Here is a 21,082-nt window from a genome sequence, read left to right on the forward strand (position 1 = left end):
GAGATAGTTGAAAACGCATTGAACCAGATTGCTTTCGTAGTGTAAATGCTCATGTGGTCTAATACGATTGAACAGCCACAAAAGTCCGCCTACTCTTTGCCTACTGACCTAATGTGTAAAAATTATGGGAAGCGCGCTAGCCAGATGGAATTTAAACTTTGTCGGCCAAAGACCCAAGTTTGGTTTGAAGATGAAAAACTTACCAACAAACAATCTCTCACCATTCCTGATTTATTACGTGCACTTACAGCGTTCAGCGTGGTCTTGCGGCTTGCAAGTTTATTTTGTCCATTAGATCGAAAGATCTGAAAAATCCCATATATTTACCCGCCCATAGACCTTCCCCTCGAAGAAATCAGGACAGAAGTGGTTGAAAGTGGACAAAAGAGACGGATTAAAACACCAGGTGTAAACGGATATTTGTCCCCCTTGTCTACTTGTGATCCGATCGACCAAAATGCATCTTAATACCAGGTGTAAACAGGGCCTTAGATTAACTATTCCTTTAAAACATTACCATTACCAGGTGCTTGTGGGGGCAGGGTTCTTGGGAGGAAAAAGGGAAATCCAAGCAATGACAGACAAGATGAAACGGACAGTAACGGATGCCAGAAAAAGAGACCAACTCTACAGCAGTTACAGAAACCTCAAACTCTCTCAAACAAACCTAATACTATGTCAAAACCATTTCAAATAAGAAAAAAAAATCATTATAACACACAACAGAACATAATAATTACTTAAATCTGCATTCAGCAGGATCTCTCGCACATTCCCGTTTGTTTAGTGAGATTCGGTGCCAAGTGAAAACAGCATCCGTCATTGTGACAGACAGCAGTGAGCCGCTAATGAATCTAAACATTTAGCTGCCGGCTGTGCCAAACACCACTGGACGGGACTCACTCCTCACCACCGCATAATTGCAATCTCCCAGGTGCCGAGATAACATTAAACATATTATCGCCGTTCTTACTGTGAGATAAAGAGCACAATGAATCTGACATTGTTCTGTACATGACTGCCTCTCCTACCTGAGGAACATATTCAATCTAACACAGGCCACGGCGACAAAACATGCAATTTTCCTTTGCATGCATTTTTAATGGAGCTTCTTAGAAATGACTGAATGGCAGCTTAGCGATGAAGGAGGGAAGGAGAAACAGGGGGGGATTACTACAAAGGGACCTGCCGGTCAGCAAATTTGTGGCTTCGGGAAAGAAAACATTTTTCATTTGGCTGCAACAAAAGTCTAGGTGAGGTTCAGTGCGTGATATAAAAATTTAGGTTGATAGCTAAAAGAACAAGAAAAAGCACATCAAATGTGGAGGGGGGGTCTGAAAATTCAGCAGAAAAGCAAAGCCGTCAAGCATCAACCAGTGGAAAAAAATCTACAGTAGGTGGATCTAGCTAATGGGACAACAGCAGTCACTGAAGGCCCACACTGTGCTTTAGTGCGGTGTTTTTTGGATGGTGTTTATAAGTGGCAATGCCATGGTGACAAAAGAAATGGGGCAGGGTTCTTCACAGTTCACACCTCAGAGAGAGCTGGGTAACAAACAGCCTCATTGAACCTCAAGGGCCGCTGGAGTTACAGGCACCATCAGTGACTGGCTACACTGAGAGGTTTTGTAAAATTAGCTGTCAAGTAGAGAAAAAGCTACTTGAAGTTATAATCTACAGTGATTTTAACATGGGTAATGTTTGTTGTTAGGTACAAAGTAAAGCTTATAAAGCTATAATCCTTACAACATTTTGTATCCTCCATTGAAAGCAACGAAATTAACACATTCAATGTCCAGAAAAGTAGTAAAAACATCGTGAAAAATAGTCCATGTGACTGCAGTGGTTCAACCTTAATGTTATGAAGTGATGAGAATACTTTTTGTGCTCAAAAACAAAACAAAAATAACGACTTTATTCAACAAATTCGTCTCTCCCCTGTCATTCTGCTACGCTATTTTCGTTGCAGCACTTCCAAGTTCTACGTCCGAACGGTGGCTCAGTATTAGCCGACGCCCTGTTCATGTGAGCAGCATGAGGCATGCATGTGATGCTGACGCAGGAGCCGGCCAATAATGAGCTGCCGTTTGGACGTAAACACGTAAACACAACACTGCTCCAATTGCGTAACAGACTGACAGAGAAGAGGAAAAATTGTTGAATAAAGTCGTTATTTTTGTTTTGTTTATGCACACAAAAAGTATTCTCGTCGCTTCATAACATTAAGGTTGAACCACTGTAGTCACATGGACTATTTTAAAGATGTCTTTACTAGTTTTCTGGACATTGAATGTGGTAATTTCGTTGCTTTCAATGGAGGATAAAAAATCAAACATTCCAGAAAGATGTATAACAACACAAAACATCATCCTCTTTACTACAAGGAACATTATGAGATGTCATTGATGGCTAAATGACTGCCTGCCCGCTGCTGAACAATGCAAACTTCGCGGTGCGAAAAAAGTTAATAACCGTGTCCCTTTATCTCCTAGAGGATTATGGGATGTCTGGAGCAGCAATCACTGCCAGTAAACAAAAGAGCTACTAGCAGATAATGATGAGAATTCAGGCTGTGGTGTTGTAGAACTAACAGTATTTCACTGCACTGCCTGTGGCTGAGATGTGTGTGTGTGTGTCTAGGTGCCGGGCGCCATCATCAGGGCTGCTCCCTGCAGGTGGTTGTTTATGTGTTTGCATATCTGTAATGGAAGGAAGAGAGAAGTCACATCTCTGCAGTTAATGAGCTCTCCAGGCAACAGCTGCCACCATACGGGGCACCGCATTCTGAATCAGTCACCCTAAACCAACTTACAAAGCAAAATGAAATCTAAGTCTCTGTGACTTATAAACTGGACACAGCAGAGTTAATTAAGAAAACGGCAGAGTATTTACACATAAATTCAGAGGTTCACACAGTACAGGTACCTCAGAGAGTTAGCTCGGTGGGTGCACAAGAGTCTATATATCGGTGAGATAGAGACAAAAAAAACCCCTCCACATTCAGTGAAGCTCAACTCTTTCCCCACCATTGACGTAATTTTCTGTCATTTATGACAACGCTTCTCCGCCACTGACAGAATGTTCCGGCAATCCATGTTTTCACTGTTATACGGTAGGGGGGCGCTATGAAATATGCATCTTCTGAAAGAGTATAGAATCTCCAGACCCAAAAACAAGATTAGAAGAAGCAGAAACAAGCGATAGAAGCACTGCTTATGCACATGTAAGCTAACGCAATCATCAAACATTTAACAGCATATAAATCCAAACTGCCTAATGTTACTGAATGAAATGTCGACCCAGGAAGAGGTACAGGACAAACTTTGTGGGTGTTAATGGACTCGATCTACTCAGTCTATGTTTTGATTATCATTTTGAATCCAACCCATACGTAGTCTTTGACAAAAACGCAATTTTCTCAGCTTTTTGTTCAAAATGTTGCTCTCTGTCGACCCGACTGTTTGTGGGCGGAGATACAAAAATGCGGATGTATAATCTGTAGTTTTCACAAAAGCCCCGGAGCTGTTAAAAAACATTTGCTGACAAATAAAAGTGAATTTCTCGGTCCAGGTAACACGGAGAACAAGTAAACATTGTTAATTTACAGACACTACCGACACTGTAACAATACAAAGGCAAAGTTACACTTTATTTTAAAAAAATACTATTATGTGTTACTGCAGGGCTTGACAGTGAGAGTGTTTCACTTACATTTGCGACTAAAAAGAGATGTGTGTGAACTGTAAAATATAATTAGGAGTATGAGTAAGAGTAAAAAGTCACCTCAGGTCCTCAGTTTTATGAAATTTAAGGTCATTAAAAGTCTTAAATATCTCATAAGGTCTTAAATTTGGGGATAAAAAAAAATTGCGCTACAGCCTAAAGTGATTATTAAACTTCAAAAGTCTATGATTTAATTAAATAAGCATATGAGCTGCATGTTCAATGTCAGACCGTGACGTTGTTGTGCATTCTACAGGCTAGCAATTTCAGAGCAGTTCGCAATCAATGAATACTGTGCATTTATGCCAACAGATTGATTATGATTTACTGTTGATGAATAATGACTCTGTACTTTAAAAAAAATCCTAATCATTTCTAGCATTCCTCTTTTTAAGTTAACTTACATCTGATAAATATAAATGCAATTGTAAAATTTCAAATTGAAGCTTGAAAATGGCAATCATAAAACTATTCTCCATTAGCTTAATGGAAATAACTAGCAGTGGTTTCCAAGTGTCCACCTATATCTACCCCACATTGCTCTGTTTCAGATTTAGCCTGTTTAAAGCAGCACAAAGATCTAAAAAGAAAAAGTGAGAGACCCTATGGAGTGGCAATTGTGTTTAATTGAATAACTTCTCTCTCCTAGCACAGGAGTCCATTCCCTTTCAACACTCCTTTTTTCTCTCTTTATCCGTCTCTATTTCCTCTCATTGCGCTGACTTTCGGACATGGTACACACTCATTGATTCTTCTCATTGAGTCTCCTGGGAGAGAAAAATTCCCCTGTTCCCGTTTGTTAAAGTGAAGACTATTAGTGCACAGGGTGAACGGGGAAGGGCCCTCCATCTTTTAACCACACTCCAGGGGTTTGGCTGTAGATTGTGTGCACGGAGACCACATTGATCTTTCACACACTCATTACCGCCATTTTCAATTAGAGCCTGGCACAGCTATCAGCCACTTTTTGAAAAAAAGAGGCCCTGCTCATTCTTCACAGGCTTTTAGATTCCTCACAAGCCACCTACTCAAAGAGGCTCTCTATCCTGGCCCTTTCCCGCAGATAGGACAGCAGCGGATAACGCTGTTCGCTTAATACGGGTGACAACAATGCTGGGTGGGAGGAATGATTCCAAAGCATTCTGGAATGCAAACACAAGTTCAAAAACACCTTGGTTGTTCGCCCCACTAAGCGAGGAAGTTTATAAAGCAATCCTGCCGATAGAGCCGTAGATAAGTTTCAGGCTCTGCAGAGTAGTTAAAAGGGGATTTAAGAGTAAAACATCTAAGCAAGCCAGAGATTAAGCATACAAGAAGTTAGTAAAAGCTGTGCTTACCTGCAATGACCATTCTATGATCTTCAGGAGGCAAAATTAAGGGAGAAAGACAAGAAAAACTTTGGTTAGCATTGGTTAGTGGCAAAGCAGACAACATCCAAAAGACTAAAGAATCATGGGATGGATGAAAGTGGGAAAGAATGATGTGCAAGATAGAGAGGCGATATCTGAAGAAGCTGAGCCGTCACGTTCCTCACATGCATACAAACGAAAACAGATTACAACTGTCTCTGACCGCACACATATTTAATAAACTCTAGGATTATATTCAGAACATCAAGAAAATAAATAATGTTAATAAACAAAAATTAAAAAGTACTAACACAAGGGTGACCCTAACCCAAAAGGCTGGCTAAATAATCACGTTTCCAGCTACTATAGATCGCTCCATTACGTGAATGAAGCACCTGGCCGTCACACAAGCACACATCCTTGTTCCATGCGCTCATGCTGTCGCCATATCAACCCACACTCTGATGCAGATTGCGGGTAACTAATACAGACTCCAACCCAGGTCTCATCTATAAAGCATGAGTGTGTGCGCGAGAATGAATTTACCTACGCAAAGTACAGCAGACAGCCACTCCACAACAAGGCATTATTAAACCTGCCATAGGTAAGGACTTTAACAATAGGTTCGGAGTCACTAAATCTTCACTTAAACCTACACCTGTGACAGTTGCATTCACATCATCATTACATCGCAGGTCTCAGTTAAACAAACTGGCTAAAAATCCATATCTCCTGCTCTCCATTAGTCCTGCCATCGCAGATCACTGGGATCTGTTGATCATTTATCATCCCTGCAAGGGAAATAGCCCTTTATTTGAGTTTTTTACACCTAAAGGGAACAGTTCGCCAAACTATTTCAGTAAAAAATGTAGAGAATGACCATTCCACAAACTTGAAATATAAAGCACAAGTCGTATGGCCACTTTTATGATATTTTATGGTGCCTCTTGTGTCATTTTGGAGTTTGACAGTCCCAGTCCTTGCTCAGCTCTATTATATGGAATAGACCAGGATGTTTTGTTTAGTTTTTTCCTCAAAAAAATGTTGGAGATGGAGGTGATAGGAAATGATGGAGAAAAAAACAGTGACTCATTTATGAGCATGTTGACTACTTCAAGTTCTGTAATCTGGCATCTATATAAGTACAGTACAAAAGCATTCAATTAATTCACAGCGAGGGGGTTCCTTTCAGACAGGAATGTGGGGTGTTTGTTTCACATTTCTGCCTCTCATGCTGCTTCCAACCGATTGCAGATAAAGTGTGCGTAATTGGTGGAGGCACCTTTTTGTATCTGTATACTTCTTTTGTGGACCAGAGTATGGAAGCCCGTTTCCGCCACTAAATAAAAAAAATAAAAAGAGTAATTGCGACTTTTTATCTCAGAATTCTGACTTTTTATCTCGCAATTGCGAGTTACAAAGTCACAATTCTGAGATATAAACTCGCAATTGCGTGATATAAAGTCACAATTGCGAGATATAAACTCACAATTGCATGATATAAAGTCAGAATTCTGACTTTTTTTCCCTCGCAATTCTGACTTTTTTTCTCGCAATTGCGAGTTATAAAGTCACAATTCTGAGATATAAACTTGCAATTGCGTGATATAAAGTCACAATTCTGAGATATAAACTTGCAATTGCGAGAAAAAAAGTCAGAATTCTGAGATATAAAGTCGCAATTGCGTGATATAAAGTCACAATTGCGAGATATAAAGTCAGAATTCTGAGATATAAACTCACAATTGCGTGATATAAAGTCAGAATTCTGACTTTTTTTCTCGTAATTCTGACTTTTTTTCCTCACAATTGTGTGAAACTTTATTTCTCACAGTTCTTACTTTGCTTGCGCTTCCTTTCATTGCGACTGACCATCAGGATTGCTGCTTCGTTATTATTCTACATATATTGGAAGACATTATAAAGGATTATTTTCAGCGCGGATTTACCAATAAAGAAATTTTGATTTTACTGGAGGAGACACATAAAGATTAGTCTCCGGACATATGCATTACGCAGGAATATGCATATAGCATGTTTCAACGGTAACCTTGGCTTGTACATGAGCACAGCGTTTCAAGGAGAAAAAACAGCTTTTACTGCCATCTAGTGGGCTTAAAACTAAAACACCAATACCTATCATGTTTCATCAACTTTGTAAATTTGCAACTCAAGTCTGGTGGCTCCATAAAAGGGGGCATTCAAGGGTAGAATCATGCAATTCTGCAAATTACAGTGGAAGTATTTGGTGAATAAAAGTTGTTTTTAACAGAATGGATACACTAATGAATTTGACACAATAATAACAATAGTAATAATAATAAGAATCAGCTGTGGGAGGCGCAATAAAACAGACGAAGTGGCACATTTTATACACCAGCTTATACAACAGCTTCAGACATCAGGACGGCAGCACGGCTATCGTTGGATGCACCAGAAATGTTGGATGTCTAGAATTGTTACAAACAGAGACACTGTCCGTCAGTTAATTGCGAGAAAAAAAGTCAGAATTCTGCAATTCTGACTTTTTTTCTCGCAATTGCAAGTTTATATCTCAGAATTGTGACTTAATATCACACAATTGCGAGAAAAAAAGTCAGAATTGCGAGAAAAAAAGCCAGAATTGTGACTTTATATCACGCAATTGCGACTTTATATCTCAGAATTCTGACTTTATATCACACAATTGTGAGATGTAAACTCGCAATTGCAAGATAAAAAGTCAGAATTCTGAGATAAAAAGTCGCAATTACTCTTTTTATTTTTTTTATTTAGTGGTGGAAAAGGGCTTCCATAAAGGGTCTGTGGAAATCGGAAATCATGAGATTAATCACAATTATTTATTCAATAAACAAAAAGTTTGAAAACCCCTGTAATAAGCACTAAAAACCTATCATTTAAAACCTGTAACAAAGTTTGTATGAACATCTTTGCACTACTTTGCATACGTGTTGCTTTGAGAACAAACACACATCTATCAAAATTAGTCTGTGACGAATATTCTAGGCCCAGTGGGTTTGGCAGGTCACAATAAAAGTGAAAGAGTCTAAAAGTTGCTTGGGAGTCACAGTCGAGAGGGCACTTGAACTCCACTGCAGCATTAATACAGAAAACAAAGAGCTTATTGAACTTGCAGGGGGGGCATTTGTATCACCGCAGAGCAGTACAACTCTAGTTTCCCCTGAACAGGCCCCCAAACACTGAGGTCCGCCAGGGAGACAAGTGCATGGATAGAGGGGGAGAAGGAAGAGGAGGCAGAGGAATCTAACAACATGTCCGTAAATCATTTGCATTTTTTTTTTTTTTTACACTGGCACCCATAATAAGAAAAAAACTGGAGTGTTAACCCCACAATTTTTTTTTATTGAAAACTATATAGCAGAGTTTTGTGGCTCTTAGTCCATGTCTACTAGATTTGAGGTCTTCTATACGCTATCCATAGGTCTAAAAGTTCAAAACTAGCCTTTAGTGTGTATTTAAAAAGTGCAAAATTATTGATGGCATCATCCTGCACTACATAGATTTTTGTCCAATCAAATGCTCTCCAGAATGAGAATGTCCCTACATCCAAACATGCCTACTTCCCTACTAAATAGTATGTGAAAAACAGTATTTGAGGCTAATATTCATAAAACAGTAGGTAAAATGTACCAGGATGATTCTGAAATGTGCATCTGATGAACACTTTACTATCCCATTAGGCCACAGGACAGGGGATGTGAATGGTAGTGAAGCGACTCTACTGACGCTGGTTGGTTACATGACAGAGGCTGCATGGCGGATGTTGAATAAGTTTCAAACCAAATGTAGTACCTACTAGACAGTATGCGATTTTAGACACAGATTGTCTTTCCTTCTACCATCTAAACCATCTAGCAGCTATTAAAGGATTAGTTCACTTTCAAATGAAAATTAGCCAAAGCTTTACTCATTCTCAAGCCATCCTAGGTGTATATGACTTTCTTCTTTCTGATGAACACAATCGAAGATATTTTAATAAATATCCTGAAGCATCCAAGCTTTATAATGGCAGTGAACAGGGGTCACGAGTATCCCTTTTGATATGTCCCCAAACTTTGTTTCAATGCTTTTTAAATGGGGTCTTAAAGTTTCGCTTCAGAAAGAACTAAAAGCAACATCATTAGCTCTTGCGCTAGCTGTCACAAGAGAAGTCAACTCTCTGTAATTTATACAGACCACAGATCAATTACCCTTTCTGTGACACTGCTAACTCTCAAATGCTACTTGTGCTATCTATGCGTTTCAGACCCTCCTCTGCCTGCAGTAGCCTTGACACTACTTAACTCCAGAGCTAAAGGTCATGGACCCCATTTGCATTTGTGAGAGCTTCTGAGACTATTCTACATTAAGTGCCCTCTACATTAGATTTCCTTTGCATTTAACACTTTTCAGACTTTCCTCTTTATGTAAATCAGCTCATTTTTTGAGTTAAGCGGAGCCATGAAGTCATGTGGCTTGGCTATTTTCCATAAAACTACGTTCAAGTGGGACCGACTTGGCAAAAAAATCTATTCCATTGTGTAATCATGACCAAACAATCCTGTTAAATCCTCTTAAACTCAAACAGGCCTTGAAAATAAGCAGGTAACACAATAAGGGTACATCAAGAATAAGCTACAGCTATTTCAAACACATACTGCTCACACAAAACATCAGACTAGAGCTGTACAAATACAATCGATCAATCGGCAGACACAGACAGACAGCCAGACAAATACTAGAAGGACAGACAGACTTCCATCTTCTTTCACAGTCCACAGGGGGTACTGACTATATAACACAGATTTAAATGCAAAAGTATCTTTTATTCACTGCACATACACTCACAATAGTGCAATTTCACACTATACAGCTCTAATTCCCAATCATGTTAGGACTGTCTTGTTTCATTTAGTTTGAGTGGTCAGATTAAACACTCCAAGAGCATCCACAAGGCGCCATGAAGAGAAAACCTTGTCCTTTAATCAGTTTAAATAAGTGAGAGGTTTTATGTCCTCATTAATCTGTGTATTTGGGCACAAATTATAACTTTGTGACAAGTTGGCCACTCACTGGCAGCATACAAATTTAAGTGACCGATTTGGTGAAGCTACAAACAAATTCGATTTAGTCTAAACTATAAATCGGCTCAAGACACCCGGCTCATTAAAAGCAGCTAGAGAGAGGGACCAGGACTTATTTTGGTTAGACACACAGATTCAATCAGTGGTCGTGACACAGAGTTTCTGAAAGCCCTCCAGTTAAAACCTCGCCACATCACAGCACACCATGCCTGGGAGCAGAGACAGCGGGGTTATCGGCAGCTTTATGAGGTGGACTCTTACATGAGTGATGATGGGTATCCCACCCACAGACACGCTAGAGAAAGTGTCTGTTCTCCTTATAGTCAGAGGGAAACTAAGCTTTGACAGACAGCTTACACATTTCCCAGGATCCTCCTCAATCGCTGTAGTATGTTAAAAACTGAGACATTAAGGCATTCTGCAGCAAAGGTTTTCAAACTGGGGTCTGCAAGAGGCTTATAGGGGGTCGACCAAAACTTTGAAAATTAATATCTTTATTTAACACAATAACTTTGATACCCTGAATATATATGTATAAAACATACTGAATATGCTGTAAAAAGACATTCCAGGACTTTCAAGGACTTTTCAAGCACTACTTTTTTGGTTTTCAAGGTCTACAATCAGAGATCTCACTTATCAAACAATATCTTTATTATCTTTCAAATTCTAAAAAGAGGTAAATAGATAAATAAAAATAAACTAATAAAAACAAAATGGTACAAATAGAGTGCAGCATATGCAATGACTGTGGTAACTTTAACCATTGAAAGGATACTGTGACAAAGATATCACTTTCCTTGTTCAAACTGATTTTTTCCCATGAATATATGATTGACCTGAAGAATGAAAGCTGTATCATATACTATATGAGCAATATCACTCTCATAATGACTCTATATAATACGGCTGCAGCATTAATTTTGTGTGAAAAAAATGGTTTATTGATAAAATTAACCAATATTTCAATAATTCAAGCACTTTTCAAGTACCTACATATGGCTGTTTTCAAGGGTTTTCCAGGACTTAAATTTCAAAAAGTCAAATTCAAGTACTTCAAGCACTTTAAGCACCCTGTACAAACCCTGTTTTTAGACAACTGGTATCAGTCTCTGACAGGTTTGTTAAATAGTTAGTCAGGTCTACTTAGGTAAATGGAAACCCTACTTAAAGAGGTTGCTCCACATTAAGCAAGTCATGGTTCTCATGCAATATGGGGAGGAAGAAAGATCTTTCTGAAGATATATTACACAACTTAATATTGTGTAAAAACTGAATAGAGATGATCAAACTATCATAAGATTTGTGAGTAATTTACAGCACAAGAGAACTCGGTCAGATAAAGGTTTATTAAGTAAAGTTTCTGTCAAAAAAAAGTTGCATTAAAAGGGCAGCTATAAAAAGCCACTGTTGAGCAACAAACAGGTATTTGAAACTGCTGGTGTCTCTCATGCAGGCTGGCAGTTGTGCGTAAAGTTGCATTTCAGCCACCCCTAACCAAAACTCACAAAGAGAAACATTAACAGCATATAGCAGAATTAACACAGAACAATTCAAACAAAATGTCCCTAGCTCTGCATGATGTGTTTTCATTAGAGTACGCTAGCATTAAACCATTTCAAACGAAGGTGGCCACAATGACACTGCATTCTTCCTGGTCCTCCCTCTCCTGGCAGGATTTTATTACGCTAATCATTTTTCATGCCCTGCGCTAACGAGGGTGAATCCACTTGTGAGAGAGCAGCTCCATGCCTCCAACCAAATAGACTCATTTAATGGCACTAAAACCCCAGCTATTAAAACAAACTGCTTTTAATCTTCTCAATCAAATGGCACATAAATTTGTCAGCTCCGCTTGGGTGTCCTAGCAGCCGTGGGGGCACGACCTAGCAATAGCATGAATCAGCACTACCCCAGGCAATACACAAACGCACCCACACACACACAACAGCCTGAGGATGACTGGCTTATTGGGGCTCGTAACTAGATTGAGCTTTTGGGATGTTAACGTAGTTCTCATTGCACGCACGAACAAGTCGTTAGTTGAGCCACAATGCTGTTTGACAATACTTCTGGAGCAATAAAACTTTCACCTCTGGAAGAATTTCTAGCCCGATTCACACTGTTCACTCTGCAGATTTTAGAGTTTGCACTAGTGAATAGTGTTGTCAAAAGTACCGACTGCGATACCAAGTCGGTACTGACATTTTAAAAATGTAACGGCTTTGAGCACTGTTGAGCGGATTCGTAAACACCTCTGATTGGCCTTTGTGTTCACGCACTCATCAGATATGTCTGTGATTGGCTACAATGATCAACGCACGGGAGCGTTTGAAAGCACACGGAAGTGTTTGAATTTGAAAGTGTTTTGAAAGCGGGAGTGTTTGAAAGCAGGCGTCTATCAGCTGAATAGACGCCTGCTTTCAAATGCTTCCGTGTGTATCTGTGTAAGCGTTCCATGAAGAGCGTCATTGATGTCTATTTCCAACTTGTTTTTGAAGCATTGAACATTGTAGCCAATCACAGACATATCCGATGAGCACGTGAACACAATTGGCAATCAGGTGTTTACGAAGCCGCACAACAGCACCAACATAACATTTTTATTATACGTATATACACAGTTAAATGCTGCATTCATTTGATCGAAAAACAGTAATATTGTTAAATATCATTACAATTTAAAATAACAGTTTTCTATATTAACATTTTAAAATGTATTCATTTCTGTGATTGCAATGCTGAATTTTTTCTCCAGTAAAAGCCATTACTCCAGTTTTCAGTGTCACATGATCCTTCGGAAATCATTCTAATATGCTGTTTTTGTGCTCAAGTAATATTTCTAATTATAAATATATAATATGTATGTTTAATTGCATTCTTCAAAGTAATAAGCCATGCTGAAAGTGCCCATCAAAGTTGAAAAAAATAAAATATTAATTAAAAAAAACAAACTGTATTCAGTCTCCAGCAGATCCCAATCATACATGAGCACGAGGTCAGGTATAGATGATTAAACTGCCTCACTATTCATCAGAGCTGATTAGAGCAGAGGTCTCCTCCTATCTCTCCCTCATCTGCTTACAGACAAAGCAGCCCTTCGAAAAGGTTGCAATCAATCTTTATCATTTTGTCTTGTCTTGTAGTTCAAATAAAATTAATGGAATCTGCACCTTATTTATTTTCTGCTAAAGAAAACAGTGTAAAATGCCGTTCAGCTTAATGGGGTGAAGCCACCTTTACCCATAAATACAGCGGGATTAATTAGGAAATCAGACTCTTCCGTCCCCTCTCAAGATGGTGGATAATCTGCATTGCTATAGGAAATGAGTATGATGGGATCACATGATGTAATGCACAACCCTACAGATGTCATTACCCAGCAGACCATTAGAGGCACTACAGTGCTGAACACAGGTTATTATACGGAGGTGCACCAATAAGCACTCAGCATCCCGTCTGACAGAGGTCACCTCCGAAGCAATCGCCCTAAGTGTTCTCGCTGGGAATAAGGAAGCTGATTAAACATGGGCTTTAGCTTCAGTTACTGGACAGAAGACAGAAAACCAATCAAGCAGAAACAGCACAACCCTCCTTTTTCTTTCTTGGGCTTCTGCACTGTCAGAGATTGTTGGTATCTCCTCTTCCTTCAGAGCATCCCCTCCGTTTTATTTATATAATCCTAAGTAAGACCTTCGACCTGCTGACAGATCAAAGGGTCATTATAAGTAATGCAGTTTCAGCATTGCATTTACCTAATGAAAGCAGCGATTCATGGAGCACTTCCCAAGATGCACTGCTCTTTCCGTGTCTCCCTACTGAGGTCAGCATTACTGCTTAGAAGTTCAAAAAGTAGCGGATAACGGAGGCGGGGTGTTAAATCCAGTCTTTTTGGCACCTGCACTGCATACAAACTCTCTTTTGCTTGCTTTGCCTCTTTGCGTCTGGCTTTGTCAATTCAGCTCTGATTAAGTGGAGGATCTGAGTTGTCTGAAAGCAGTGGCAGCTTTACAGGGACATAATAGAGCAGCTTTTTAGAGGGCAGCAAAGTGCCATTTGACGTACCTTAGAAAAAGAAAAATTGCCAAGTGATTCATATGCCCATCGAAAGGCTAAATGCAGTATAAATGACAGCATTAGACAGTAATACTAGAGTACCGAAGGAGTGAACATCATGTGAAATGGCAAACTTAGTTACTTGACTAAAAGTAATGACCGTAGACTAACTGTCGCTCTACTGTGTAGGTAATCGCACAGACTCAAACCCACCTAAAGCTTGGTGACAACATACAAATAATGCAAAGACGGATCAAATCCCTATTTTAAAAAATATATATAAATAAAAAAGAGAGAGAAAATGCTCAACCAGTCTATATACAGTGAATGTTGTGTTCAGGTGTCTAAAAACTTTTGGACATGAAGTGTACTTCATGTCCATGACGTGTACTTGCTTAAAATAAAATAATTCCTGAATATTTACAGTATTAATGTATTATAATAATAATCTTTCAATATAATGCCATGTTATGCAAGCAATCAAGCAAGCAAATAAGTAAATAAATAAATCATAATTTTTGTTAGACATTGCACTCTTTAATTACACTAGCAAGTCAAAAAAACATTACCTCTACAACTTAGATTTCAAAAACTAGTACAAATTGGCAGAAAAACTATATTTAAAGGGTTAGTTCACCCCCAAATTTTTGTCATTAATTACTCACCCTCATGTTGTTCCACACCTGTAAGACCTTTGTTCATCTTGAGAACACAAATTAAGATATTTTTGATGAAATCCGAATGGTTTCTGATCCCAATGAGAAAAGCAACATAATTACCACATTCAAGGTCCAGAAAGGTAGTAAAGACGTCATTAAAATAGTCCACATAACTGCTGTGACATTACTGACTGACTCAATAATGAGTCTGCATTCTGACATAGAACTTGAAAGCTCTGCACTGTCTACAACGTAAACAGCCTAGCAGAATGACAGGGAAGAGAAGAAATTATTGTTGTTATTTTTGTTTTTGCGCACAAAAGTATTCTCATCTCTTCGTAACATTAAGGTTGAACCGCTGTAGTCACGTGGACTATTTTAACGACGCCTTTACTACTTTTCTGGACCTTGAATGTGGTAATTATGTTGCTTTTCTCTTTGGGATCAGAAACGTCTCTCTTAATTTGTGTTCCCGAAGATGAACAAAGGTCTTATGAGTGTGGAACGACAAGAGGGTGAGTAATTAATGACAAAAATTTCATTTTTGGGTGAACTAACCCTTTAAATATAGTTTTTCTGCCAATTTGTACTAATCCTTTAATTCTTGCCTTTTTACCTCGGTGCAGAGTTTAATAGAGCTACAGTATTTCAGTTTGCTGAGTTTATGTGTTTCTTTCAAATGACTAAATAACTTGTGCTATAAATAATGCAAGTAATAACACAAAATCAAGTGAGGAAACCACCGGGTTTCGATATTAAAGGTCCCTCTCCAATTTTAATCATATTAGCTCTTTTTAATGATGTCTAAATTAAATTTCAACATACAAGCATGAAATTAACATGTTCACTGGAGCAGAAAACAGACGTTGCACAGTCTTGTCTCATTATCTCAGTGGAATCAGCACCAGACTAAACTTTCACTTGTTCCATATGACTCAGATGATTCATACATGTGTGTTTGTGTTTTCAGTCTACACACTATAATAATGAGGACGTCTGTTGGAAGTGATGGAAAGATTCGCCCTTCGTAAACCTACTGGATGACTGTGTTTCAGGCGTTACAGTCTAAAGATGTCTGCAATACTCTGCTGGAGTTCATCAGGTTCGGAGGGCCACATTCTGTATTAACTGCTGCAGTGAAGCATTAAGACTGAGACAACAAAAAGCTTTTTTGGCCCATATGAGGCCTTGAGCTCATCTGTCTATTCCAGGGAATCTATTTCTTGACAATAGGAGATTTGTTTTTGCTCATCTGTAAACCAGTTCAGAGGGCAGAACATCAAGTAACTTGGGAGTAATCAAATGTACCCATAAGAGACTAGCCGATCCAATTATTTCTCTTCATTTGTTTTCAAAGTGAATGTAGACATACTAATTCCTCCCTTGGATGTCACCACTGAGAAATGTTTCACTCTTCTGGCACAAATGCACTCCCATTTATGGACACAAAGTACTGTGGACAAAAAACAAATGGCACATCTGCAAGAAGCCAAGACAATAACCATTTAAAAAGTTCTGGGCTTCAGTGTCACAGACAAGGTTATAAATAAACAACATGCAAATGCATCAAAAGGGCAAAAATCTCTCATCAAACATCAAAAAACTACACTCATGTAATGTGATGTGAATGTAAATGTGAAGAATAAACTTATTATTATAATTAAGCTTAAGATTTTTGCTTATTATTAATAAGCTTAAAAAATAACACGTTTTACTTTAATTTAAACTTAAAACAATCTTCACATAAACCCATTGTAATAAAATGTCACATTTAGCTGTGCCTTTAATATATCAGGGCTCAAAGCTAAGGTTTTTTTCTACTGGCCCAGTCGGGCTGGTTCAGATTTTTATCTGCCCTGCTAAAATGCAATAATTTTTACATAATTTTGCATTTTTGATTGTTCAAGTGCGAAAGAGAACTCAAATTTGTACTGGCGCGCTGTCTGAAGCGGCTTTCTGTGCGCTTGTTTCGGGTGTTTGTTTACAGAAAGCTGCTTCACAGACAGCGTGCCAGTACAAATTTGAGGTCTTATTGCGCTTGAATGGTTTAATAGCACCTGAAAAAACGATAGCGTGACCATATACATCTGTCCACAAAAATGTTTGAAATTATGAGAATGTAAAAATAATGCGTAACCAGTGCCCATTGTGTTCGTCCGTTGAGTTTGCTGCATCGACTGTGAATCATAGTAGAGAAAAATGCGTTTCCACAGATCACATGCTTCTGACATATAACACCAGGGAGCAGGGTTGCCAGCTTTTCACAACAAAACCCGCCCAATTTCTACTCAAAACTAGCCCAATCACGTTTCAGGGTGGTCTCCCGGTAAAAATTGCATTTCGGGGGTTAAATATTATGTTATTTGGGTTGCTTCAACCTGCTGATATGAAAAATAACCTGCGGCAACAATGTTAAAGTAGCCGCAGACTTGGCAACACTGCCAGGGAGCCATGCTAGCCAACCATAGGGCCGACATGTTCTGGCTAAACCAATGGCATCCGTTTGTGGCGGGAGCACTTGTTTTTAGAACAATGGATGACGTGATGAAGTGGAAGGGGTTGTAAGAGTGTTTGGAGAAGCAGTCTATTACAGCTACAGTTCTAACACCACTCCTGTTCTAGCTGCAGGTGTCATTTCTCTAAGGGAGAAATGCTAGCATTATGCCTGGGGTCTGCTGCGAGGACTTCCCTGGCAGCTTCAGGCATGATGAGTCCTGTGTTAGAGAAAATTGAGGAATAAGCTCTAGAAATGTTTTGTTTTCGCCAGGACAGCTTAACACATCCCAAGCGGGAAGATCTTTTCCAAACATTTTCCACAACTAATGCTTTCGGTATTTATACTTTTATAAAATGTTCCAGTCCGAAACATGATATCCTCACGCTCTCTAAATATTTTCTCTTTTTTGTCGTTATGGACATCCAGGTTATTGATCCAAGAGAGGAAATGCTGCATCCTCCCAGACTCTCCCTGCTTCAAGCCCTTAAGTGATGTCAGTATTCCTTCCGTGAGAAAACAATACAATTTATTTTTCCCACACAGAAGCCTGATCTCAAAGCACAGCTAATTCCATTAATAGTGATGCTGAGTCTGGGACTAGGATACAGGAAAAAGAGAAGGGTTGGGAGAGAATAAGCAATGGAAAAAAAAGAGCGAGGAAGAGGGTACTCTCCTGCTGTGCAAGCATGGTCAGCTTGCCCTAGAATTTTGGGCTTGTCTCCAGTTTGCATTCGGCAAACGCACCCTCTGCAAACAATGGCCACTTATGTTTCCATAGGGACTGGAGCTTATGGGTAGACTTGACTCTCTTCGCTCAAGAGAGGCTCATTAAAGTGCTGAAAAGCTCCATACAACATGGTGTGGTGTGCAAATCAGTGAAACATGCCGCACTGACCGCACAAGGGGATTTAAATAGTGAGGTGATAAATACTGCAAATGAAAGGAACCACAGTTGAGCATTTTATATTTTATATATATAAAATGCTTATAAATAAATTTATATATATTAATATATATATAAATAAATAAATTTGCAGTATTTATCACCTCACTATTTAAATCCCCTATATATATATATATATATATATATATATTATATAAAATGCATATTTAAAAAATATTTTAAAAAATTGCATTAATTTTTAATACTTTTTGTATCAATAAAATAATCATTTAATCAATCAATTTAATAATCATAATCACTTATCAGTATCAGCCAGAAATTTTAAATTAATGCATCCCTACATTGTGAATCCCAGACCTTTTGGACCCCACTGTATACATTTCCAAAGCAGGAAGACATAATCGATTTCAAATATGCAGCGAATGGCACAAATCTGATTGGATTACAAAACGGAAGAGCTACAGATTGTTATTTATAGCCATGAGAGTTCTGACATAAAGCAGAGTGAAACCTGAGAACGTCTACGTACATAATGACAGCAGGAATTCGGGAAAAGTGGCAGACATCTGGTTTATCCAGTGCCCGTTCTCACATAACAGGCTAATAAAATGCGAGTGCTGGAAATGTATAGCTCAGAGCTGTGGATTCTTTCCCCCCTCCGCACGGCTCCTCAGAGAGGAATGCTGAGCAGGTTAACACAAGAACACGCTGACACGTCTGCACAGGTCCTCATCCTCTATACATTTACTCCCACACAAAGACGGCACCTTCCCAGCTGACATTTTGTCTTTGTGCGACGCCTTTTGCACAGCTTTGAAGTGACTGTGAAGTAACTGACCACCTCATGCTGACAGGATGACAAAAAGTGAGCTAACGTTACAAAAAGGGGATGAAATCTAAAGAGCCGGAAGTCATCCATGAGAGGCATGCATGAAGATGCCATACAGGATGGCAAAGGCATGTATTCTCCAAACATTATTTCCCCTTGCAGTGGAAAAATGGGTGGGACAATAGATCTTGTCGACTTTTATTATGGGCGAAAGGATAGATTGGATGAGCCCAGTCACCCAAAGCGCTCATGTTACCTGCACCAGACAAAAACAGCCACAAGCTACCAGAGTCACCAGACGACACACAAACACAAAGAGAAAGACGTGTGCCCTGCATGTACAACAGTACACTATACTTGATATACAAAGGCAAGCACACAGACAAACTGGCTAAATGGTTGGGTCATTATATACAGCAGCGACAGCAGAGTTTCCTCACTTTTAATACAAAATTAGTCTTTAAATGAAATAAATCGTTATATTTATTTCATTGTTGGGGTACTTTTTATTGTTGGGGTACTTCGAAAAAAACATATTAAAGTCATAGGAATTGTTCACCCCAAAACTAAAATGTTTAATTACCCTCATGTTTATCGACGCACCAATACATTATATTTCTGGCTGATATTGATAAGCGAATAATTATTTTTAATTATGTTTTTAATTAAGACAAAAATAAAACAAGCAAACAAAACAAAATAAATAAACTGGACGATAACACACGGTACCAATAAATCGTACCATATTTCATGTGTGTTTTTTTTTCCATACAAGGAAAATGGATGGACACGGACTACTATTAAGACTACTATTTTTTTGTCCTTTTTGGAGTTTGGCAGTATTAATCACCTTAATATTCTTTTGAAAAAAGCTGTTTTATGGAAAAAGGAGCAAAATACAGGCTCAGAACAACATGTAAATGAAATTTTTTCTCTTTCATTGAACTATTACTAAGGCATGCATCAAGAATTCGGTGTATATTAATTAATAAAGTCTTTTTAAAAGTGGACGCTCTGCAATCTACAGACTGCAAAATGTCAAGAAATCAAATTCATCACCTAGGTCAAAAGAAATTTCTTTTGTCCTCGCACAATTTCTAAACCCTTAATAAGATAGAAAACGTAAGTTAAGAGGTGGGGAAGAAGAGATAAAAAGAACAGAGCACCTTGGCAGATCAGCCAAGGCCTGTGGGTGGAAACAGAATCGCTGGAATTCCTGCTTCAGTCGGCATGTCCCTAATCTCATTATCTGAAAGAGTATGAAATCTGCATTCTTGCACCCCTTCACCTCCCCTTCTAGGCCTGGTCCACTTAGTCTCTCCCTCTCTCTCTCGCTATGACAGCGGACACTTCAAAAGACACTCTTGAATGAGTCTCGAGAGAAAGAGGATCCGGCACAGAGATCCTCTCATCTGTACTCTAAAGAGAACGAGCATCTCCACCAGTGGTCAGGATGACCTGTCAAACACACAGCCTATCACTGAACACTACAGGCAAAGAGATACATGCGTATACTATCAGCTGGATAAGATAAAGCTCTTTTTAAAGCTGCAAAATGGACTGGAAAGGATTTCTTTATCAGTCAGATCTGACTGAATGTTTTTTCAGTCAGCGACGTGTCAAGACTGACACTACGTTTTGTCTTCCACTGACAGGAGACAGGTTCAAACTGACCCACTTTAGCATGACCTGCAAGCAATCTCAGGAGGGCAGGATTTTATGACACGGTGAGCTGTGAGTGTGATGAGCAATACATATGAAGTAGGGTCCAAATGTCGGAGAACACGGAGTATCTGATTCGAGATATGATTTAAACCGTTCAGAATAAAATAAAATAAAATATGAAATAAAAAAAACTAAAACAAATAAGCACAACACAACACAAAATAAAACAAAACAAAACAAAAAACACAAAACAAAATATTATTATATAAAATGAATAACAAATGTTTCAGAATCTGCACTATTTCTTGGTCACTAA

General features: G+C 38.7%; 1 protein-coding gene across 11 annotated transcripts in view; it reads right to left on the reverse strand.

Annotated features, from left to right (window-relative positions):
* Positions 1 to 21,082, reverse strand: part of agrn (agrin) — a 261,972-nt gene that overhangs the window by 185,591 nt on the left and 55,299 nt on the right. For 9 of the 11 annotated variants that reach the window (XM_051879042.1, XM_051879031.1, XM_051879030.1 and 6 more), the window contains exon 3: positions 5,061 to 5,081. The exons of the other annotated variants lie outside the window; for them this stretch is intronic. In XM_051879042.1, coding sequence (XP_051735002.1) covers positions 5,061 to 5,081 — 21 coding nt within the window. The remainder of the gene's footprint in view (positions 1 to 5,060; positions 5,082 to 21,082) is intronic. 11 annotated transcript variants of the gene reach the window in all.

Source organism: Ctenopharyngodon idella, chromosome 22, assembly GCF_019924925.1.
Source record: "Ctenopharyngodon idella isolate HZGC_01 chromosome 22, HZGC01, whole genome shotgun sequence".
Taxonomy (NCBI): Eukaryota; Metazoa; Chordata; class Actinopteri; order Cypriniformes; family Xenocyprididae; genus Ctenopharyngodon; species Ctenopharyngodon idella.